This window comes from Rhea pennata, chromosome 1 (assembly GCF_028389875.1).
Source record: "Rhea pennata isolate bPtePen1 chromosome 1, bPtePen1.pri, whole genome shotgun sequence".
In the NCBI taxonomy this organism is placed as follows: Eukaryota; Metazoa; Chordata; class Aves; order Rheiformes; family Rheidae; genus Rhea; species Rhea pennata.
In genome coordinates this window covers 121,594,758-121,619,337 of record NC_084663.1, presented here as the reverse complement: position 1 = coordinate 121,619,337, position 24,580 = coordinate 121,594,758, and the positions used below count along the sequence as shown (strand labels likewise).

Genomic DNA, 24,580 nt, shown 5'->3' with positions numbered 1-24,580 from the left:
GCTTGGAATATACCAGCTCATAAATGCTAACCATCTGCTGTTTATACACACACAAAAGCTAACAGTGATAATCAGCTCAACATAACTGGAATAAAACCACTGCAAAAAGCAAAGATGTTCAACTCTACTTTGACAGAAGAAAGATCTTCCGTCACAAGTAGAAAAACTGGGGCCCCAAGCAGAGACAAACAGGAATTTTTCTTTTTCTTTTTTTTTTTTTTTCTCCTTAAACCTTATTTGTACTCCATAGTAGAAATGGGCAACCCATCTGGCAGGGAAAAAAAGTATTCAAATATTAACAAACAGGAGTGTTGGCAAGTGCTCTCGTGCTTCAATGTCAACGTTGTCTCCCTGTTGGGCTCACAAGGGAACACCAGTCAGTACAAGCAGGTACGTTGCCTTTGCCCACACAGTCCACAGACTCTTTGCAGAGGTGACTGTGAAGGTGCCAATTAGCAATACTAGAAACCAGTGGTAACAGAGTCATTTTTGTCTACTAAGCTGCTGAGCACATTTTAGCTCTGTAATTCTTACATCATCTTCCTTATTTTTCAGCCGGCTGTGGAATAATATTGACAAACTGTTTCTGGGCTGGGGACTGTTCCTGAGCAGTTCAAAATGAACATGAGTAAACTGAGTACAGTGGGAGTAATACACAGACTGTTCCATTAGATACAAAGAGAGTCAATCAAAATCATGAATAAAATGTTTCCCTGACAGGAACTTCGAAACCTTTTCATCAACACTGATTATTATTCTGTGGGCAAAGAATGAAAAACAACACGAAGTTTCCATTTTCCTGTATAAGTCTGAAGAAGTTAAAAAAAGAAAAAGTTATCTATCACAGGATAGAATGTGCCAAGTGCAGTGAATACAAATACAGTATTTGAAATGGATTTTTTTCACTTCACGTTCATCACAAGCTAACATTTCTTTTTACCCAAGAATGGGCAAATCCAGAGTTCAGATTCCAGTGAGAATTACCAGCACTTACACTTACAAGTTTTAAGCAGGATTCTTGTGAATAACTGCTCATATTTAGAACTCTCTGTCTCCATGCATAATCCTGTAAGCACATACATCTATTACATTAATAAAGGACAGAAGTGAGAGGGCAAACAGTGGACACAGAATAGAAGTAGTTTAAAGATTTCAAATGTGTAATATTCAGAATATTCTGCAATGCATTCCTTTTTGCTGGAATTTTATGCAGATTGCAAACTAAAACTAACTGAGTAAGCATGCTATCATACTCAGCTTGGCTTGCAGCATTTAAGTTAGATAATGCTTAGTTCTCTTGTTCAGAATTACATTTGTATATGAAAAGGGAAATAGACTTCAGCATTCTAAAACAAAGACCAACTTTTACCCATAGTAAATCCACTATAAATTTTCCATGCGAGTTTGTTCCACATGAGGAAGTTTTCCATACTTTTCACAATAATTGATTACATTTTACCTGAGACTGGCAGGTTTCCTTAACGTTTAAGGACTGGACTCTGAATCGACCCGCACCATTCAGAAAGGCTTTAGAACTCTGAAAGAGGGGAGGAAAGAAAAAGAAAGAAAAAAAAAAAAAAGCTTGTTACTTTTTCTTTTTTAAAAGATTACGTTAGTGTTAATCATTTCTTTACAACAAAAGTCTCTGTGTATAACACTGTAAAAACAGCCCTAAATGGAGCATTTCTAACATAATGACAGTGCTTTTAATTTTTTTTTTTTTTTTAAGTTCTTAGGCAGACTTACTGCAATCTATATAAAAACACAGTTACCAAATGTATTTGAGGGCTGATTCCATGCTGTCTTGTACATAGAAGCAGCACTAAATTCAGAGCACAGTCATACCATTCTTAACATCCTCAACAGCTTTTTCCACTAATGAATATTCACTGGCATTTCAACCCTCTATTGTCTCATAAGCAGATTACTTTAACAGCAGTTAAAGTTGACTCGTTTCAGAAAAGCTGTTTTTCTTCAATTCCCTACCTGCTGAAGATAGAAAAAGTTTATCCCTTTATCTTATGCTTGCCCTAGTCTTCCTACCTAGAATCAGACAAGAGGCTGTCCTATTAGGGGCAAGCAGGGTAATGAAGAGCTACAGTGCCTCTAGGGAGCTGAAAACAGAAATTGAGGCAATGGGTTATACTGTAGGATCTACTAGATCCTACAATACCAGAGTGCAGAATGTCAGAATTATAAGATACAGTAAGTCAGAGTGCTCTCCAACTTCTCAGGCAGAGTCTTGGAGCAACCTACTCTAATGTCTTCCTCCAGACAGCTCTAGTAGTAGCTTTCCCACAAATCAGACCCACCCACACTTTGCACATTCCTTCAGGCCCCTAGGTTGACCTCGGCTAATATATTGTTTTCTACACGTATCTATTAATATGAACATTCCTTGGAAAATGTCAGCCTGGGGTCCTGCGTCTAAAAGGATTTGCCAGAGATACTAAGCTTCATTTGCTGAATTAAATGTAGAGCTTGAATGTAGTTTGCAATCAGGTAGGGAGAACCTATGCTAAGACCACAAGAAGCACTGTATATTCTTCTGAGATAAGATATTTGGTTGACAGGTATCTAATTACATCCTGAATGCCACATTAAAGATAAAAACAATAATAAAAAAATCAGAAAGGAATGCCCATTCTGACTGAACATTTTAATTCAAAATGAAGCTCTGAGTAATTCTTGCCCCCCAAAAATTCAAGCATGTATCTTGCAGTTTCCTTCAAACAAACTGCCATTCATTCACATATCCCTCTAAGAAAGCAAGAATTTATGAAGTGAGGGTAAGTAAGTATTTATGCTGTTCAGTGCAGTAGCACAGGCACAAGCAATCTTTGGCATGTATACTCCAGAACAAATAAACAAAACTCAAATCCTCAGGGTTTGATAAAACAAATTTTTAGATTTTATCTTATAGAAAATTAGGTTCTTGTTGGAAAATGATTTACAACAATCTATGGGGAAGAAAATCCATTATCTACAGAAAAATCATCTACATCTTTATTCAAGCAGCACAGCAGAGAAAAAAAAATGAAAGACTTTCATTTGACTGTCAAAAATAAGATTTACTGTGGTAAGGAGGAAACGTCTGGGGATAAGGACTAGACTGAGAGGCTATACATTTAAAACTTGAATTTTTTTTCTGTTCTTCGGAAGATAAACATTACAGTGTAGTATCTTCTAAATGCACGAGCACTTTATCACAGGGGTTTAAGAACCAGTTTTCCTGGAAACACAAGATCACGTTAAAGAAAGTTGCTAGTGCATAAAGACAGGCCTGTATGAACATTCTGCAACTAACACATGTACCTATAAAAATAATACAGCGAGAAAAGTGACAAGAAGCAATAAAAAAGTTCAAAATCAGCATGTTTTAGAAATGCCATTAAACCCGCTCTCTAACATCCATTATACGAGTGCACCAATGCATGACAAAGCACATTGACTTCTTGCATTTATTCGTTATGGGAACTGCCATTTGGAAAGCTATATATTAAACCTCCAGTTCTGTCATCTAAATGCACTTTACCACACTCAAATGTTTTGAAACAAATTTCAAATTCATAAATCAGAGTAAAGATGAATAGAAGTGAACAAAGAATGCCCCAAGAAACTAGTAAATGAAGAAGGAGAATTGTTTATCCAAGGTTCTTTGCCCAGCTTTCCCTTGTGCTTCTGCACAACTCAATAAAATGAGATCACTCACCATTGTAAACTCTGTAGAAACACTAGGCTCATGAGTATGCTGCAAAAAGTGTACTAAGTCCAGGATAGCAGTATCACACAGAGATAACAAAGAATTTCACTCATGTTAAGTATTTATTTTAGTTTTGTTTAAATTTAAGTCATCTCATTTTTCCATAACAAAGTTGAGTATTTGGCACCAGTAGGTAGTTACCTGCATCGCACCAAAAATCTGTCCAAAGTGACCTGCTTTAGCATTATCAGTATAATGTATGTATTTTTTCATTATTATTCTTCAGAAAGGATTTCTAACAATTGGCAAAAGCACATAGGTTGTTTTACTTCTCAGACCGATTGAGCGCAAAATGATGGTTGTCATGTTATGCCTGTCAGAAAATTCTATTCCTCGCCCAGCAAAGCTGAAATTTTTTGTTCCAAGTGATAACACACACTATTTCTTTGCGTGAATCTTCTTTCTATTAGAAATCTTTTTTTTCTTTAGCAATCAGATATGGTCACTACCATATCTGCATTTTTAGGACACCTTACTGAACTTCTGTTCTTATCCTATCAATTTCCTCAATTCATACAACCACTCTCCCCACAGTGAACGGAAACTGCAAGCCATATTCATTAAGAATTCAGAATTCACTGTACTTTGCAGATTACACACAGTTGAAGTGAGGTAATTATGCAATTCAAATGGCATATAGCATCCCAAGACAAAGGCAAATCTTAATCTGAAAAAAGTCCAAGGAGTGTGGGGAGTACTTTACAAACCTTCTACAAGCATTTCAAATTTAAATTTACGGAATGGGGAAAGGAGAAGTGATGCCTTTGGTTCTTCTCTGGAAAGAAAGGTTTCCAGGGAAACAGGAGGTCAAATGCATTGCTACACAATGAGGCTGCACATGGTGTAGTGATCTTGCTACTGTTCTAGAGAAGATTAAGTCAAATGATATCCCCTTTCTAGGCCTAGGTGGAGGGGTGGTGAATGAAAGGAAAAAAGCTCCTAAAATGCTAGATTGTTGTTAAAAAAAATCATGACAAGTATTATATTCAATATCACATTTTTCTTATATCAGTTCTTAGTGAATTATATGAGCAATCTATTGTGCAGACTTCTTTTGCTGTGCTTTCTAGTAAGTATATTTGAAACAAATGGTAGACATCTATAAAGCTTAACAGATTATTTTGTAAAAATTATGCTCTAGCTACTATAAAAGCAGCTAGAATGTTCTCAGGAGCATTTCTGAACTACATAAAAGCCAAAGGAAAAAGTGTCTCTCGTAGGTATCTCTAAGATTTACATAAAATATTCTCATAGTTTACAGAACTTATCTTTAAGAAGCAAGAGAACTAAATGAAAAATATAGAGTTTATTGTGAATACATTTTATCTCACAGTAACACACTAAGAATAGGAGTCACATAGATCATTTAAAAAAAACACTACAAAAGACAAGTTGCCTTCAGTTACTATTCAAGAAAAAGAAAACATTTAAAATGCAAAAAGCTATCTAAAACTGATGGAGGGGAGGAAGGAGTAAAAAGCAGAAATCATTCTTGTGCAATCTGTCAGACTTGCAACTAAAAGGTATATTTGACATATACATACATGTGCAGCTGATCGTAAGGATAATCCTTTAGTATAGGAAAATATATGTGGGATTCCCTGGGACCTTCTCCCCAGCATGTTCCTCAACAGGCCTGATCTGCCCTCACAGAAACGTCAAGACCCTCTTTACCACTCCTTCTTCTCTATGCTTTCAAAGAACTTGTCTAAAATGTGACAGAGTGTGATTGCCCACAGTTCCCTGGGAGCCAAAGGAGAAGAGCCTTTTGGTTACAGTACAAATAAACAGATACCAAAGTCTTACAGAACATAAAGCAGAGATGAACCTGCAAATATACTCCTCAGCCTAACAGGGTAACAAATGACATTCTGTTACCGAAAGGTGCACACAGTTTGTCTTCCCTAAAGCTCTCCGTTTTGTTCTCTTTCCTTGCTTATTTTTCTCTTGTTCTGTTTGGATTGCCTCCCTCCCCTTGGGTAACAGCTACACAAAGTAAGAAAGGAATAATCTTCCCATACAGTATCAAAAGCTTTCTAACATACATCTCTTTTCCCAGTATAGACATGACTTTCTATTCAACTTGGTTTTGAGCACTTAAGTTGTCTTATGCACTTTTGTGCCAATGGTATTGGGCTAATATCTCAGTACTGGAGCTTAAACATCTTCCCAACTTACTTTTAAATAGTGTTTAAACAACCAACAACTTTATGCAAATATTTAAGCAGAAGACTTCCTTTTAGAAACAATTAAAAGCTACAGTTTTGCTACCACAATGGCAGAGGAAGCATATACGCAATGTTTAACAACTCAAAGAAGGCTTAAACATCCACACACACACACACACCCCATAATCCTGCCTTCACATTGCCTTTAATGGTCAGTCTCTAATGCTGGATTTTCAAACTCTAGTGTCAAAATAGTTGTATTTTCCCTTGTGAGCCAGGCAGTAGGCATTCCAGAAACAGAAAACAGTGTGAGTGTGATAACACATTTACAGCTTAGTAAAGTTCACTACCTCACTGAAATTTAAGCCCTCAAAATACAGGTTCTCATATAACAACAAAATGCATCGTTTTTTATGCCAGTAAACCATGTAATCAATACTTCTTTTTAAATGTCCAATGAGTTTTTAGAATGTAAGTAAGTATAAATGTCATCTCCATCCTTAGAGATGTTCAAAATTTGACCAGGCAAGACCTAAGCAATCAAAGAACATCAAAGTTAGCACCACTATGAGCAGGGGGGTAGGATCAGATGACCTCTGGATGTCCATTTCAAATTATTCTGCGATTCTATAAAAACTAAAGCATTGCATTGCCATGCGACCCATACCATTAAGCATAAGCTATTTCTCTCTCCATTTTCACAGCTCTTTATTAACACAAGTATAATCTTCATTAACCCTAGCTGGTTTTGATTACGTAAATGACATGGTATATGATAACAAAATTCACTGCCATGGGCTGTTTACCCCAGTCTCTTCACCTTAACTACATAACCAGACCTTGCTACCTTCTTTTCCCCAGCAATGTGCTCCTATGGTCCTTCCCTCTACCACCTTCCACCCCAAACTCATAGATGCGTACTTCATTGAGACTGCGTCAGGGGGGAGGGTCTGTTTGCTTTTTACTTTCTGCAATGCCTAGTATAGTATTCTCAAACAGCAAGACCCTCATTGCATACGGATGGCACCTATCTCATTATGCCTTACCTAAGGAGGGCAAACAGAGGATACAGGTCAAAATGCTCTAAGTATCTTGTTGCACAGGAAGACTAGAGGAAAATAAGAAAGCTTAAAGAAAGATGATTTTTTTTTTTACTTGTTTTGCCTTAATGAGTTCATCCACTGCAAAATGCAAGTTAAAATCAATCTTTCGCCTTTTGATTCACCCTGTTCTGATAGAAAGCTACTAGTTTCTACTGCAGCACAGAACAGTGATTATTCCCTCACACTTAAGTCAGTAATAGCACGGCCTGACACAGAACAACCACACAAATCATCTGGTTTCCAGAACTACCATAATAAACATGTATATAAGAAGGCAGAAATCTAAACAGAAAAAGCATTTACTTACACTGGATGGTGTGTAGGAGCAACTTATATCTTTAGGATCTGAAATACAGTATCACACATGGTTAATAAGGAAAACAAGGATAACATATCTTAAAACACTTCTATCAGTTCAGCTTGGTCTAGACTATGAGGGGATTGAGGGGGAAACAACTGTGTAATTTATTCCCAATAAGCCAATAGCACAGATGACACAAAAGCAGTCCTGGTATGTCTAATTGTGCCAGTAGGGAAAAAGATAATGGTGCTCCATAGTATCCTTCCCATTCTATAACTGTATTAAGTGCTAGTCTGGCATACCAGCTCATTACAACACTCCAGTTGTATCTACAGAATTTCTACTTCCTGAGATGGAACAGCTACAGTAACATAAGCCTTCATATACTAATATATCTGAGTCCATATAAGGACAAGAGGAAGAATTCTTTCTCTTTCAATTTCAAACAGTACAATTAAAGTAATAAAATTTGCTCTATCAGTTGATTTCCAGATCTTATAGTATAGAATATGGACAATGCGACTTGAATGGTAGCACTGCATATACATTGCAGCAAGGTGGGATATTCTGCTAAGATGCACTTGAAAAGTTTATATATAGACAGGGAACCATAATGAATTCTGAAATGGTACTTCCTCAGATGTGCCAGTCTGAGTGCATTAATTCTTTGGACATACCTGTCTTTTTCTCCATATAGTGTTCTAGGAAAAAGTGGTTTAAGTATTGCTGTAGTTTGAAGAGCATTTGTTTCTATCTGAATAAACTATTACACATACTTTGCATTGGTACCTTAATTTAAACAGCTGATGTTCCTCCCTCCACCACCATAACAAGCATCTACATGGTTTTTATCAGACTAAAACACTTACGTTCAATAAGAAACAGGAAGCAAACAATCCCCATCACAGCAATGATAACACCAGGCACCACAAAGGACAGACCCCAGCAGGTAGACACCCAGTAAGCAGCAATTAAGGATCCCAAGATATTTCCCACTGAAGTATGTGAATTCCATATTCCCATGATCAAACCTCTCCTGCATCAAAAAGACAAACACTTATTTTTATGCCAACAATAAGTACTATTATAGTGAGAAAAGTATATCAAAAAAACATTCATATTTAGTGTCAGTGAAATATTTGAAACCTTTTTGTTCTATTACAGAACATTCCTTTATGCTACAGTTTTTTATCTAGCCGTTTCAAGGCACCTGAATATTAACAGAAATACTCCAAGTACTTTTCTATGCATGACAGAATTCACTCTGCATTTAATGGGATTTAAAGACATCTTTAGGACTTGCACGTTTCTGGATAGAGTTTCCTGGATTAAAACAAACATGTGCATGTTGTGTAGCACATGCATACTAAGTCTGGTGCTTCCGGGAATGCAAGTCCTGCAGCAGACACATTGCAAAGCTAATGTGATATATTCAGAATAACTTAGGCTTACTATGCAGAAGAAAGCAATCTGTACAGGATAGGTAGAACAAATCCAGCGTTCTCTGAACATATCCTGGACTTACCAAGCACTAGTTGAAGATAATAGCTGCACAAGCTGGGCTGACAGATCAGACTGCTGTCAGCCTGGAAATCCCAGCTTAAAGCTACTGCACTATAACTCCAGCTGGGCTAACGTAAACCTCAAAAATCCTACTAACATCAACGCAGTTAACAATTTTTTCCTCCTAAGTCATGGAAAAACTACTTTGCCTTTAGTAGCACTTTATCTGGAGCAACCTAGTTTGAATGAAAACACATCTTTTGCTCTGGCTGAAGACAAGATCTAAAAGGTCTGCTCATGTTTCAAGAAATTTGTAGCAAAATTAGAACAAGAACCAGTTTACAGGCATTCATATCAGAGCTCTATCTATCAGTCCATTATTTGGCCTCCTAAGAGTAAAGGTTTTTGCTTTTGCATGAAGCAAAATTTGAATAAAAGCATCCTTTTTGTGTAGAACCACCAATTTTATTCAATATTGTATGATGGTTATCGCTCTCTACATTCTGTAAGTATCAACAAAGAGGCTGCAGGGACCACAGAAAACTGGCTTTAGATGGAAGTTTCTTATCTCATGATTTTATATGGAAAGCATAGTTAATTTTCACATGTCCTCTTGCACTGATTCGTAATAACGTTCAGGAAATATTATCTACAACAGATGACACTGTAGTAGCATTTCTGTGTATTACATGCATCAACAGTTATCAGAACCAAAGGATTTAGCCTGTACTACTGCAAAAATCTATGAAAAACTCCTGTATGGTATGATGAAAAAAATCACTGTGAATGACCTCTCCTCAGGGTTAAAAAGATTTTAAGAAGAAAGTGACAAAAAGAAAGGTTAAATTAGCTGCTCTATTTTCTTCTTTAATTAAATACTATAAATTTTAATTAAGTTCTGTAAGTTTATCAGAAAAAAAGGCATTAGACCAAAAGGGCATTAGACAAAAAGAGCTATATCCAGAAAACTGCTTTAAAACACAGACACACATGATTTCTCAGGAAAACATGAGAAATTCCACATTAAAATAGTATGGTAACTGCCTTTTAATAAAGGTGGTTTTAGACTGATAATATTCCCAAGAATTCTTTTTAATTCAACTCTGAAATACTTTATCTGAAAAATTAAACATCTAAAGTACAGCAGATTAAAGAGCTATTATCAAACACTGTTCTGACATGAGAGAATGTTTTAAACTCTTTATGTAAACTAATAAAGATAATAAAAAATATTCCTCTCAAAGATCTACCCATGTGCTTGTTTCATCCTCAAAAATCGCTGAAGCAAGAGCAGGATATTTAAATTGATTGTAATATTACAGCACAAAGTGTGCTAATTTGTAGTTCCAGTACTTTGAATTACATATTATTTACCTTCCTTTTCCAAACCAGTTGCCAATACATGTAACAACACTTGGCCAGCCAGTAGTTTGCACCAACCCATTAGTTATCTGAAAGCATATAAAAATAACAATAAACCAACACACCCTGTAATAAGTCAGATTCCTACACAATTCCTGGTGAGTGCTGCATTGGAAAAAGTAGGCCTACAAAAACGCTCTGAATTTAGAAATTTAGTGGGGGTGTCCAATGCATTTTTTTCCAGTAGCAAACAAATTATAATATTTTGAAGAGATTCCTCCTTCTACCTAAATATCTCCAAGTACTTTATGAAGTTGAACACAAAAATTAATGTTTAAGCAGACTTAAAAATCACATTCCACTAAGCAGATCTGAGAAACTGATTCCGCACACCCAATACCTACACAATATTTTGCTCAATTTGAATGTAAGATAAAGTATATTTGTAATCAAATAAAATAAAAACAACAAAAAAGAAAGCTTTAGGAGAGATTGGACAATTCTGAACATTAATCTTGAAAGAGATAAAAGAAACATGCACACAAACTGAGAGGAGAAACTTAACATGCTATATTGAAGCTCGAATAGGGACTGTTTCAGCCTAGATAGTGAACAGGTCCCAAGGGAATCCTAACTTGCTTTGACTCCTATAAAACTCCTTTTCTAGCATTTCACAGTACAAGTACAGTATAACAATTCACATGCACAATGAGCATTTGAACATGCAATAAACATAACTGGTTCTTGGTGAAAAAAGTAAGGTTGATAGTATGAGACTGTCCTTAGCATTACAGGACTCTATCTACATCATACACTGCAGCATTTTGTAGAGACACCTAGTCCAACCCTGAAGGAGCTGGCTCAGGTCTTAGAAACCAAGTAGCCCAAGAGCACTGGGGCAGCGACATACGTGGTTGAACAGGTGACAGGTGGAACTGTTATAAAGCTTTCAATACACAAGCGAGTATCACTGCATGTCCTGCTGCATCATGCCATGGAAACATAGCTGTGAAAGTGTTGCTGACATAACACAAAGAGAACAGCAATGCAAAGTGTGGACATGTCTAAAATGATGCAGAAGGACAAACTGTATCCTGGATCTGACCTAAATTCCATTTTAGGTCAAAGGTAAATGTACATGTGATGTCTGAACAGATCTCCAAGTGCTCTGAAAAATCCCATACAACGATTTTTGTTGCAGAAGCTGGCTGTGTCTCAGCCACACCAGTGTGGGAGACTACTCATCATTAGCAGCATAAATATAATTATCCTGCAGAGAAACTCAGGATGCATCATTCAGGTTTTGGCAGACTGACAAAAGTAAATATGTCTGTTTTAAAACTCTCCCACATTAAGGCTTGCAAAGATTTGATCAGTGATTTGACACATATTGAAAGACTTAAATTTGTTTTTAAAGAGTTCTTCCTCTAAAAAATATATTTTTTAAATAAAGCCTGAGGCTATACACTCTATCAGTGTTGTCTCTAATTACTTTTCAGAGCACAATGCATGCCAGCATTTCTATCTTTTCATCTAACCACTAATCATCGTTTGCACATGAAAAAACAGCTCAACACCAAAAAGCACCACAAAACCTTGTGGTATCTAAGTAACAGCATGCCTACCTGGGCCATTATGTAAAACCACAGATTATGGATATTATAGAAATAACCCAATCCAAACATTGCAGTGAAGAGGCCGCTAGCAAGCATTCCAACTGTCAGATAATACCGGATAGGTAGCCGTTCCCCTATTATACCACTTGAAAAGTGGAAGGAAAGAAAAAGAAAGGGAATGTTAAAGTGTGACCACACCCCCACCTTTCGAAAATAAAGAACATTGTGTTTTTTAATTCTGGTTTAGACAGCTCTACTGTCAGCTGCTGGCTTTCTTCTGTTGCCTTTTTTTTTTTTTTTTTTTTTTTTTTTTTGCACAGAAACATTAAAAATCACAGAATCACAGAATGGTTGAGGTTGGAAGGGACCTCTGGAGATCATCTAGTCCAACACACCTGCTCAAGCAGGGTCACCTACAGCATGTTAGATAGGGTTGCATCCAGGCGGGCCTTGACTATCCCCAGAGAAGGAGACTCCACCACCTCTCTGGGCAACCTGTGCCAGTGCTCTGTCACTCTCACAGGGAAGAAATTCCCCCTCACGGTCAGGTGGAACTTCCTGTGCTTCAATTTCTGCCCATTGCCTCTTGTCCTGTCACATGGGACAGCTGAAAAGAGTTTGGCCCTGTCCCCTTGACACCCTCCCTTCAGGTGCTTACACACATTGATAAGATCCCCTCTCAGTCTTCTCTTCCCCAGGCTAAACAGGCCCAGCTCTCGCAGCCGTTCCTCATAGGGCAGGTGCTCCAGCCCTCTGATCATCCTTGTAGCCCTACGCTGGACTCTCTCCAGTAGCTCCATGTCTCTCTTGTCCTGGATAGCCCAGAACTGGACACAGGACTCGAGATGAGGCCTCCCCAGGGCTGAGTAGAGGGGCAGGATCACCTCCCTCCACCTGCTGGCAACACTCTTCCTAATGCACCCCAGGAGACCACTGGCCTTCTTGGCCACAAGGGCACATTGCTGGCTCATGGTCAACTTGTCATCGACCAGCACTCCCAGGTCCTTCTCTGCACAGCTGCTCTCCAGAAGGTCAGCACCCAGCTTGTACTGGTGCATAGGGTTATTCCTCCCTAGGTGCAGGACTCTGCACTTGACCCTTGTTGAACCTCAGGCGGTTCCTCTCCGACCAGCTCTCCAGCCTGTCCAGGTCTCTCTGAATGGCAGCACAGCCCTCAGTTGTGTCAGCCACTCCTCCCAGCTTAGTATCATCAGCAAAATGAAATAAGCAATTTTTAGGACTTTGACAAAATAAAACAAGAAACAGCTAATAAACAATAATTGCCAAGTACAAACATGTACAGAATCATCTTTCAGGGAGATATTCACCTGGCGCACACTGGAAATGATTTACTCACAAAATCATTTTTCAAATGACCCGTAAGGTGTAATACATCTCCAGTATCTTCAGCCATTGAGAATGAGACTTGTCTTCCTTGCTAGTGAACCTTCTACTCATGAAGGTTCCATTTTCAGTCAATAAAGAGAGGCATATCCAAATGGCAGTTCATCTCATACATCTTAAGATGGACTCCCTACAATTTTAGGGGATGCCTGCTTCTCCTCTTTTATTAAAAGAAAGCCAGGAAAGCCAGCTTAGTCTACACATGAAAGCTGCAGTTTGGGGACATACATTCTACCTCCATATGAAGAAAGACAGGCTAGACTGTGAGCTGGGAAGCATTCAAGTCATGTGGAGGTAAGAATATTTCTACAGATCAACATGGATTATACCACTGCGGACTCAGGAAAATGCACTTTTTCATAGCAGCTACACCAGAGATTGCAGCATGACAGCCAAGTTCTTCCTGCCTTCACCAGAAACTTTCCAGTAGGAAAGGACAGTAGCTCAGTAGTAGTATACCCTCATGTAAAAATAGTAAACTATGAAGCAGTTTTTCAAGAGTGAGATTTACCTCAGATACATTCCAATTGCATATGCACACAGAAAAGAGTAATCCAGTGCTCCTAGTAATTGCTTGTAGTTGTTCTTATCTAAGAATACATTTTCAAAACAAAGTATCAGGTTAAATGTGCCAATAGCTTTCCAACAGTTTTTACATTATAAAAAAAACTTCTTGTGTACCTGCACTGACATTTAATTTTAATTAGACACCTTTAGACTTACGCATGAATTTTGCAAAACATATTATTTAACCAAAAAAACTATCTACAACTCACATTTTTATCTGTAACGTATCAGGAAAAACATTACTAGTCCCATTCTCAATTCCACTGTATTCAAAACAGCATTTGGCAAAAGAAGAAACATCAGTTATTAACAAGTTGACCATTTCTTACAGCTTCTTTGACAAGAAGAAAACACAAAAATTTAAGGGATTTTATTAAAAGCATAGTAGAAAGATATGTATCAAATGTGTGATGTCTTAAAAGACAAAATGGCTAAAAAAAGAAGCCATCACCAGATAGGCTTCTGGGGAATCAACTTAATATATTTTATAAAAAGTTTAAAGCCTTTTGCTTTTCGTATTCCATCTAGTCATAGGCCACAGAGATAGAAGTCTTGTTTAAAAAACAGCATTCTGCTCTGTACGGGAAACAACCTCAGCCACAACTAAATGGGACTTGAAGAAAGCATGGAAGCAGCAGAAAGGACTCCATCCAGCTAGAAGCACCTAATCTCAGGAGATCTGAGGTCATCCTAAGAAAAAGAGCGTAGGTATTCGCAAGGAACCACAATTCCCATTGGATTTGAAATGAAAGTCACAGTTATTACAGCACTCTTCCTTTTAGTGGTATTTCCACCTTGCCAGCTGTTTCAAAAAAGAAAAGCTTTGCAATAACATGTGTCCATGGAAGAGGGAGGACACTGGAGCTCAGAAGGTATTGAAAATTAAGAAAGCTAGCTAATATATTAAATTAGTGAGCTCAGTAAGTACCTCCTTGGTCCAGGCACAGGAAACAGCAACCAAGCTTTACTGCATCCCAATAATTCTGGAAACATACGGGACTAAGTCCTGGCAGTGGACTGACTACCCCACAGCAGGCAGATAGTAACACAGAATTCTGTCCATAGAGAACTCAGAGTTCAGATCTCAACCCATCTTTGGAAAGAATGGGGGAAATTTATTGCTAATTAAAGAATAAGAAGAAAAGATTACCAATGCCCACATAGATGGGAATGGAGGACTAGCATGTTGAATGTGACTGTTCTACTCCACTAATATTCTTTACAGTGATAAAGTGTCAGGGAGTGATTGAACAATCTCTATTCAAATACAATTAAATTTGAATTTAATTCAAATTTTTTGCAGATTACGGTTGTCAGATTTTTTTTTTTTAATATTTAAATAGACAAAGTATTTACCTACTTACAAGTTAAAGGGCCAGGTTTATAAACTACTCAGTAATCTGACAACCCTAATCTGCAAGAAAGTCTCACATCTTTCACAATTAAATTAGGGGGGAAAAAATATTCCTTCTGACTGATAAGAACTCTGAAAAGCTCCAGTTTAGATACACAGCAACTAATTCAATTTAAGTGATCTGTGGACCTTGAAATAAAACAGAGGAAGATATAACAACTCATTTTTACTCTTCTCATTTTATTCTCTCACAATGAATATTTTAAAGATGAATCCAAATTTCTATACAAGCACATTTTCTGACTGAAACTCTACTGAAACATCTCACAGCTATATCAAGTAAAATAGTATCAGCTGTTTAAATGATTTTAAGTAGGAAAGATATTGTAAAGGTGTGTCACAACTTAACTTTGTAATATCAACATGAACATTTAAAAGAAAGTACCTCTCCCAAATAAATCTCCTGAATACCTCCATACATCAAGAAAAATAGGAAGAGGCAGATAATCTAATTCTCATTAGATTCAACACATTATCACACACACAAAAAACAAACAAACAAACAAAAAAAAAAAAAAAAAAACACTCACCAAATGGCTCCCAACCACACTGAGACACATTAGATGGCTTTTTGACAGGCTGAATCTGTCCAGCATATTCTCTGTAGGAATTGAGTTCAACTTCATGCGAAGCACCACAGTGCTTATGCAGCTCTCCCTGATACAGAATTTAAAAACAGAAGACTCACTTGTAAGACAACCCTGCTAAATCCCATAAAATAGCAAATTTAACAATTCTAGCTCTATATGAACCTGTGTCAAATTCACTGAAATAAGTAGAATCATTAGCCAGTGGGATTTTGCTGTGTGAAACCCCCATTACCTGAAAGAACAACATCTTATAGTGAACCAGTGTTTCTAATACTGAAGGATTTTGAAATACTTTACTAACATCAACCCACTTTACCCATTTTTACTCATCAGTCATATACAAGACAGTCCCAGAGAATTTTACCACCAGCTTCACTGGAAACAGTAGATCTATAACTAGATAACTAGCAAAAAAAAAAAAAAAAAAAAAAATCCCAAAGAACACCAAGTGTGCAAATTATGAAAATGATGCTCAACAGCAATTGGAATAGTCCTGTAAATGTCACTAGGATTTTATACATTTGACTTATCAGTTACAAGCAACTTTTCTCAAATCTAAGAATGTAATCCTGTAAACCTTATATATTTATACATTAGATTAATTCACATGATGTTAAGTAAAGGCAGAGCTGTTAAGCTATGGTGTTAAGCCCAAAGAATGGAAGTACATGCAATATTCTAGGAGTAGTCTCACAAAAGTTTATTAAGTAAATAATACTGTGTACCATGTTTATTGCTTTTTCATCTTTTAAACCACTCCAAGTTAAAGTTTAACATTGCCTTTCACAAAAGAAAATACTGAAGAGTGTTTCCTTGTTTAATAGGAGCAGAAGGATGTTTAAACAAGGACACAACGTTGCTTACCTTAACTATACTAATGGGTTTCCTCGATAAATGGAAGCTGGCATATAACAAGAAAGTGAGAATGAAAATGAAGGCTCTATACCTATAATATAAAAAAAATACGCGTTTGGAAATGATTTTATTCAGATTTAATTATAGTGCTAAGTTATATTACATATTAATATATTAAAATATTGCAAAAGTTACTGGTAATTTGGGAATAACTGAAGACAACCTTTTACACGTTCCCTAACAGCCAGAGAAACCACATTAGCATTAACACCATTTTAGAACATCTCACCTGATACAGATTTTAAAGAGAATTCAGTAATACACAGCTAGAGGTAGGACCACTTAGCAGTGCTGCTTCTTTCTGCACTTGGATTGTGCACAGCTGATTTGCTCAGTTTATATCCTTCCTTGAGGGACTATTAAAAGGTTTAACCACATTAAACAAAGAGATAATCAGATCTCTCATATCATAGTCTCATCCGGTTTCTGCTACGATCAGGACATTAACTGTGGTTCTGTGTGTTGTCAGTTTGGCTATTCTGGATTGTTATTTTTTTCTTTCATTACTGCTTATAGGATTTTTTCTTTTTATTTACTTTGCCTTCCTCTCTAACAACAACAATCAGCCATTTCTAGAGACTATAGAGTGGACAGTCACTGAGACAGTGCACTGTCAGCTGGAGTACATGAACATAATTAACCAGCTTGGGGTTTGAAAAGGAGCTTTCCCTCATCCTGATTGGCCTCTTTAAGTCTTTCTCTGCAATATGTCTGAATTATAAGGACATGTCGTAGACTTCCTGTAACTGCAAGGGTTTTAAGCAAGGATAGCCATCCGATCTATTCTGTTCTCTACCTGCAGCACATAGTTTCAGTTGTTTAAGGCAGCAAATGTTTTGTTGATTTATGCTTTTAATAATACACAGAGATCAGACTAGATATCCTGACTCCTTCCAGTCTTGACCTTAAAATAAAAATCCGTAAATAATGCTACACGCATACATACAAAACTCTGATATCACACAGCACATTATGGTTCCTACTTTATAATTAATCTTCGGTCATTCTCTGCCTTATAAACTTCTATATAACAAGGATCTTCTTTTATATTTCTGGCATAATCACAAACAAAATAAAAAAGAGTGAGTTATACTGTGGGTTATTCACCCCCATTACTGAAGGCATCCTCACAAGCCATAAAAACTGTAATGGCTTTGTCCGTAAAGCTCCAGTAGAGAAAACGTGCGATAAAATCACTCAAATGGGAAGTGCTAGGTCTTTCATTTGTTATTTCTTTGTTATTCAAACACAACTGGCTCAGTATTCTCTCTCTGAGAAAGCACCAGAGCTGATGTCATCCAAACAGACTTCAGAAAAGCTTCAGGATTAGTTTCCAAAAGCAAGCTTCTTTTTTTAATATTTAATATTGCAGTAGCAAGAACCAGAATTGAGCTTCTACTAGTCTTTATCATACATCAATTTCTGAAGGAAAAAATATATTTCTAGTCAAGACAAACAAGCTAATCTCCAGCCTCCTTCTTACCTAAGAATTTGAAAATAAAAATTTTAAATTCATCCCTTCAAATACATACCTTGCAAAGGAAAAGATAGAAGGGTTTATTGTCTAGCACACTTGATAAATAAGGCTCTATAATACAGTCCACGACTAGGTTCCTCCAAGAATGTATGCCAGCATTTTAATGACAGTAATATTTATTTCTTACACAACTGACTATTATTTTCTCAGTTTATATATGAAACAATGAAAAGGTAAAAACAGAGCAAGGCACCAGAACCTTCTGTCTCAGATACAGACTCACCTTGTCCAAAATAAAGAACAGCAACATACTTAAAGACTTACCACTGATCTCTTGAAAATAAAGTGATGAAGCGAATGCCAGGAGGAAGCTGAGCCATCTACTCTACAGCCGGTATCAAATTTTAGGAAACACAGTTACGTGGTTAGGCAAAGTTATCTGCTGTTCAGAACGTGTAACAAAGATCCTCCCAAAGCCATGCAATTGTAGACTGGCAACAGACTTGGAAGATACGCTGCAGAGCTCAGCTGATCTCCCTTAAGGTTTTCTTCGGACACGTTCGGTCACTATACAGCCAATTCGTCACTCTAATTTTGTTAATTGATGATCCTTAAAGGAGAGAAGTTGGTATGTAAGTCTTCTTATCAAGGTATTCTTGTACTTTCTAATCACTACATTTAAATGAGAAGTTATCTATTTCAGAGACAAGTAAATAGCATAACTAACCTCCTAGACATCAAAGTGTAATAGAGAACTTTAATAGCGAACAAATACTATTTTGAGGAGTCAACACAGCACAAAGCAGAGGGGGAACATGCATTTAGGATACGATCCAAAGCCTGCCGACATCAAAACACTCTGCTTTTGTCCCAGAGAGACTATAAATATGTAATTCTCCACCTTACAAATATCTACTTTGAAACACCTCAAATACTCCTAAGGTTGAAATTTGTTCAAAACCAACTGCAGTGTTTTCAGCCCAGAACTGGGAACTCTCCAGCTTGAGGACGGAGGCAGCCAAACACTGCTGCCAGCAGATCTCGATCAGCACTCTCTTGCCCAGCCTGATCCTCCTGTCCCAGCACACATGCTGCACAAAGAGCAAAATCAGCAGAAGGTCAGAGTAGGAGAGGAAAGAGATATTTTTCCACCACCTGAGCGCTCTACAGCAGCTCATCTGGGGGCTAGCACAAAGGGGAAGGCAGGCTCATGTGCATAGGCAACACAGGGGGAACTCTGAGACTGTGAAAGCACCGGTTCAAATTGGGGTTAAATGCTGTAAAATTCCTACCATTTCTTCAAATCCTGGCCAAAGTCCCTCCATAGAAAAATACGTACTGTATTCTTTATTACAGGTTCAGTAACAGGAACTAGGTGAACTGTTATTTAGCTGCAAGTTTGACCCATCGGTTGAGAAAGACAACAAAAGGCACTGTAGGCAAAAGGTGTGACTGCAGCTTACGTAGAGCAGCTGAGCCTCCCCGTGTGCTAACAGCAGTGCCAGCCCAGCAGTACAGCCGATGATGTGCCAGGACGACCATCACCCAGCAATGTCCCTGCCTGGGATCTGTGACAGATTTCCTACCCTTCTGGTAGCCAAAGCTAGCAGGCTTAAAGGCAGCACCAGGTGCGCTTCGGTAAGAGATTCGGTAAGAGACAGGACTCGCTCTCCCAGTGACCAACAGGAAGAGAGATGAAGAAAACACAACTGCCATGACCAAGGGCTTATATTAACCTGGGATTTTTACAAGCTGCCATTTGACAGGCAGGGTGTGAGCCTCTCTCCTCTGGTCTTTATTCCTCCCTCTTACTAAAGAGAGCACAACCGTTCTCCTCTTCAAGTAACCGAGTGGCAGCACTGAATACAGTATCTGTTGCATCAAAACAAGCAGCTTGAAAACTTCATTATCCACATATGCTTTATCCTTGGGAATGGAAGAAATCTACTCCGTTTCCACATATCTGAGTATCCCACCAAACGATCTAGTCTGCTCCTTTATGTAAACACACATTTTTGTCATGCTTTTAATTCTTTACATTCACCTGGTTCAGCTTGACCTCTCTCCTGTCCCCACCCCACACTGAAATCTCCCTCCTGTAAAACAGGATAGACTCATTAATCTTGCTTGGTATATTTTTTCCCCTCTCCAAATCAGATACTAGTTGTGCAACTAACCATCAAACCCTACAATCATTCTCACCTCTCCCACCATGAACTCCCTATCTCCTCTCTGAAGCTGCCGGGGCCACAGAAAGTGCAACCTTTCCTTTCCTCTCCCACTCTCAGCTGCAAGTTCCTGCCTTCCTCTGTGCCAGACCAAGTGGCAGTATAGCCACAGTTCAGGTGGCTGATCTGTCAGAAAACTAGCCTTGAAAAACAGCTGATCTAATAGAAAATATGAACTCACTCTGTGGCCACAGGACTGGTAACTGGTATGCACTTGAAGCTGCAGGAGCATAAAGCCAGGGACTAGAAGTGGGACTGCCCCTTACAGTAACATCTAGTCATTAGGCCAGTTGAGCTTGAATGTCAAGCTATCAAATGCTCAACAATCATTTTGTGTTTGGCAGAACTGAGCTATGGAGAACTCCAGTGGGAGAAGAAAGAGAAAAAGAGGTGGGAAGAGGCAGCCCTGGGTAGGAGTGAGCTTTTCTTTAAGCGGTACTCCAGTAGCAGCAGACCTGTTCCAGGGCAATCCCAAACCCATTTCTCCTCTCCCACAGTTGTCCCAAACACTGAAGCAATTATTTAAGGGGCCATACTCCAAGTGAAAAGGCAAAAAAGTCCACCAATAGGAGAAGAAAAATAAGAGGCTAGCAAAGAACAAAAAACTGAGGTCACAGACCTCTTAAAATGGTTCCCTTAAAATACAAGGGGATAATACAATTATCATTCATGAAAATGTAATTATTAAACAGGTTACTATTTAATGGCTTTAGTCTAAGAAGCCAGAAGGCTCTCCACACATCTTGGAGAGTATTTTAATGCTAAGTGGCCACACAAGGTTACACATCTGTGCACTTGCTGCACAGATTGTACTCACACAAAAGCTAGTACAAAAGAAAAATCACTGCCTCATGCTGGCTTTCGGTTGCTGTAAATCCAGAATCACATGGCTTCAGCAAAGAAGGCTGGACTATCAGAAACATTCAGAGAAATGCACCCTAACTCCATTTGACAAGGAATGACCTCATCTCATCTGCTCCAGGCAGCGAGACCCAAGCTCTGGCCTTACAAGGACTGGAGTGGATTTCATGCCCCAAGTTCTCATTTACCTGTCCATCATTTATCTCTATCTCCATACATCCCTGAGTTCATCTGACATTCATGGTTGTGCTTTCCACAAACAAATAAGGCTTTCCCCATGAAAACAAAGGACCCTGTGGCAATGACACTTGTGATAACAGGTTACGAAGAGCTCATCCTGCTGTAGATGAAACCAGGTTTCACAAAGAAGTTATTCTTTAGCAACAATAAGCTGTAGCAGACAACAGGTAGTTTACCAACACATCTTTTATATTTCTCTGCTATTAACAAAGCACAAGGATAAACTTTAGTTCAATAATCGAACTGGTTTCCTATTCTTTCGTTTTCAGCAACTACTTCTTCTAGCAGTGCAAACAAATACCTTTACTCTTCCTTGTTATATTGCCAGGTATAAAACAATATTCTGGTACTAAGTTTGAACCCATGCTTGCCTTCCATGTTTTGTATCATTCCTTCAGGCTTCATACTGTACTGTCTGAAACATGATTCCCTTGCTGTTTCAGGAAAACACGGCATTTTTTTTTACCAGCCTTTACCACTGCAAATATCATAAACCTTGGCTCAGTTGTGCTGTGCTGCACTTTGGAGAAATGGAGCGAAGCTCCTGCTTGGACTCTATGTCTTTGTGCATGGCATGGTTACTCTGGAGGACAGGCATACATTACACATTGCTCCTCTACACAAAATTCAGGTCCTGGTCAGGGTGTCCATAAGGACTCAAGAGGCCTTTGGATCCAGGCAGATCAAAGGCATATTATACTTAACGCCTGGCAGCTAAACACTTGGGCCAGAAACTACCAAGTCCATCAGCTCAGGAGGCTTTAGAACAATCTTAGATGGCAGCATTCCTTCCATCTAATATTAATGCACAAATCTGAAAACAATTAATTCTGACTTTAAAATGTAGGAAACCATCCTTGTCAATATGCAATGAACCTATATCCACGTTCCTTAACTACCAGTAACTCGGTGTTAGCGACTGCACTGAACCAGAGGCTACTGCAACATGAGATGACTAAGTGCAAGCCAGTGCAGCTGCCCAGCCTCCCTAAATGTCAAGTGCCAGGCTTGGCGCTTGGAGGGACTGCTTAAACGCAGGCTATCCTGCATGGCCAGGCCCGGAGAACAAGGGAAAGGTGAGAACGAGTCTCTCCCGCAGGTGGGCCAGCGGTACGAGGTGCCACCTCCAGCAGAGCCTGCTTGCATCCACGTAGGAAGTTCTCCAGCAGCAGTTTTGTACCGCCTAGCACACATCTCCACTTCTGGCTTTCAACCCGCTCGCTGCAGACTCTGTGTCTGTAACTGCACGCACCAAGGCTCTCTAACTGCACACACCAAGGCACAGAAGCCTACATCTACCGCTTCCTCTAATCAAGGAGACCAGAGGCTCCTTGAGGAGCAATCCCCCCAATGCTTCACACCTTACACCCAAATCTGACCCGAAATTAACCGCTTAGGAGCGGGTCTCGGGGAATGCCTGTGAGCCTCAGACGCAGCTGACTTACAGCAACCTGAATCCTCAAAGTGGGGCGGGGGAGAGGGAGGGAAGGGAGACAGGAGGAAAAAGGAAGAAAAGAAAGCGGCGGAGGGGTGTCTAGCCCCTCGGCAGCACCCAACGCCCGCGGCTCAGAGCGGGGCCCCCAGGCGGCCCCACGGGGAGAGGGGAGCAGAAGAAGAACGGGACGGGAGGAGAGGAGAGGGGAGGGGAGGGGAGGGGAGGGGAGGGAAGGGAAGGGAAGGGAAGGGAGGGTGCTGCTGCCGCCGCCGCCGCCGCGCTCGGCGGGCACGGCAGGTGCACGGCCGCCCCCCGCGCCTACCCGCTGCCGCTGCGCTCACCCTGCCGGCGCCGGCGGCTTCCTGCTTCCTGCTTGGGCTGAGCCGAGCGCGGCGGCCGGGTGCGGCTCCGGGTAGCCGCGCTGCCGCCCGGCCGCCGGGCGCTGCGCGGCGGGACCCGTCTACCGGGGCCCCTCCCCGCCGCGCCGCGCCGTGCTGCGGGGGAGGAGGAGGAGGAGGAGCAGGAGGAGGAGGAGGAGGGCGCCCTGCACCGGTGGGCGGCGGGCGGCGGGCGGCGGCGCCCGGCGCTGTGGTGCCCCCGCCAGCGGGGAAGGGGCGGGGGCGGGGGAAGGCCGCGGCGGCGGCCGTTAGCCGTTGGGCCGCGCGCTGTAACGGCCGCGCAGCCCCGTCCTTGGAGAGCCGCGCAGAGAAATGTGTTCTCTGCGGTTTTAACCGGTTAACTTGTAACCCAAGGGGTCTCTTACCTGTCGCTTGTCAGAGTTGTGGCTTGGAGGTGGCTCGATACGCTCCAGCTACGCGCCTTTCTTTCTTTCTTTCTTTCTTTCTTTCTTTGTGTGTGTGTGTGTCTGACATCACCGATTTGATTTCCGATGAAGTCACTAGTCTCCGTCCTGGATAAATCTGCACAGATGCACAACTTCAGCACTGCCACTTGTCCCCCTGAAATCACTAGAACTACTGATGCTGCTCAGCTGGAAACGTGCAAAAATCACGAGCCCTGCAGGCTTCCTGGAAACTGACAGAAGAAAATCCGTGGGATTCCTTTCTTTTTTAAACCAAAAATCATTATTTATTTTATTTGCCTTCTGGTTTCCTGATTCTGCAGTGTGTTTTGATTTGCAGCAACTATCCGTATTTCAAAGCTTAGCTATTTTTACAAATGTTCACTTCCAGCTGCTGGTGTATTTCTTTACCATGATAACCTTAATAAAGCTGGTAATATGACTCAGTTTATTTAATCCAAAACTTAACAATTATTAACAATTACTGTGTGCAGGCTTTAATTACTCCATACAACACAGTTCCTACCTGGTAGAATATCACCTGCCTGGCACCAGCAGCCTGCTTATGGTACTCACTAAAATGTTAAGTTTTATTTCATGCCATCCCTCTTGCACTGCCTGTGTCAGTAATCACAGTTAAAGCTCTTTGACTCCCAGAGTGTTTGTTTTAGGCCCCACGTTTCAAACCCTTACACATGTTGAGCTTCACTACCCAATGAGAGCAATGATATTTTTCCTTCATTTTCTCCCAGTCAATAAACAAAACCTTTCCCCTTAAAACAGTGTTTGCAGAATCGGGTTCTCAGAGTTACACAGGACTGTAGCAAATGC

The 24,580-nt window shown here is 39.7% G+C and overlaps 1 protein-coding gene across 2 annotated transcripts in view; it reads right to left on the bottom strand.

The window, feature by feature from the left end:
- Positions 1-23,785, bottom strand: part of SLC37A1 (solute carrier family 37 member 1) — a 39,949-nt gene extending 16,164 nt beyond the window's left edge. The window contains exons 1-10 of one of the 2 annotated variants that reach the window (XM_062573775.1): positions 23,711-23,785; positions 18,508-18,793; positions 16,656-16,737; positions 15,732-15,858; positions 13,732-13,810; positions 11,826-11,961; positions 10,213-10,289; positions 8,205-8,371; positions 7,342-7,379; positions 1,460-1,537 (exon numbers count right to left, since the gene is read on the bottom strand). In XM_062573775.1, the coding sequence (XP_062429759.1) occupies positions 1,460-1,537; positions 7,342-7,379; positions 8,205-8,371; positions 10,213-10,289; positions 11,826-11,961; positions 13,732-13,810; positions 15,732-15,858; positions 16,656-16,737; positions 18,508-18,563 (840 nt within the window). In that variant the 5' untranslated portion in view covers positions 18,564-18,793; positions 23,711-23,785. Of the gene's footprint in view, positions 1-1,459; positions 1,538-7,341; positions 7,380-8,204; positions 8,372-10,212; positions 10,290-11,825; positions 11,962-13,731; positions 13,811-15,731; positions 15,859-16,655; positions 16,738-18,507; positions 18,794-23,288; positions 23,377-23,710 lie in introns of those variants that run through there. The other variant, XM_062573766.1, reaches the window with a different exon arrangement.
- Positions 23,786-24,580: the final 795 nt, after the last annotated feature.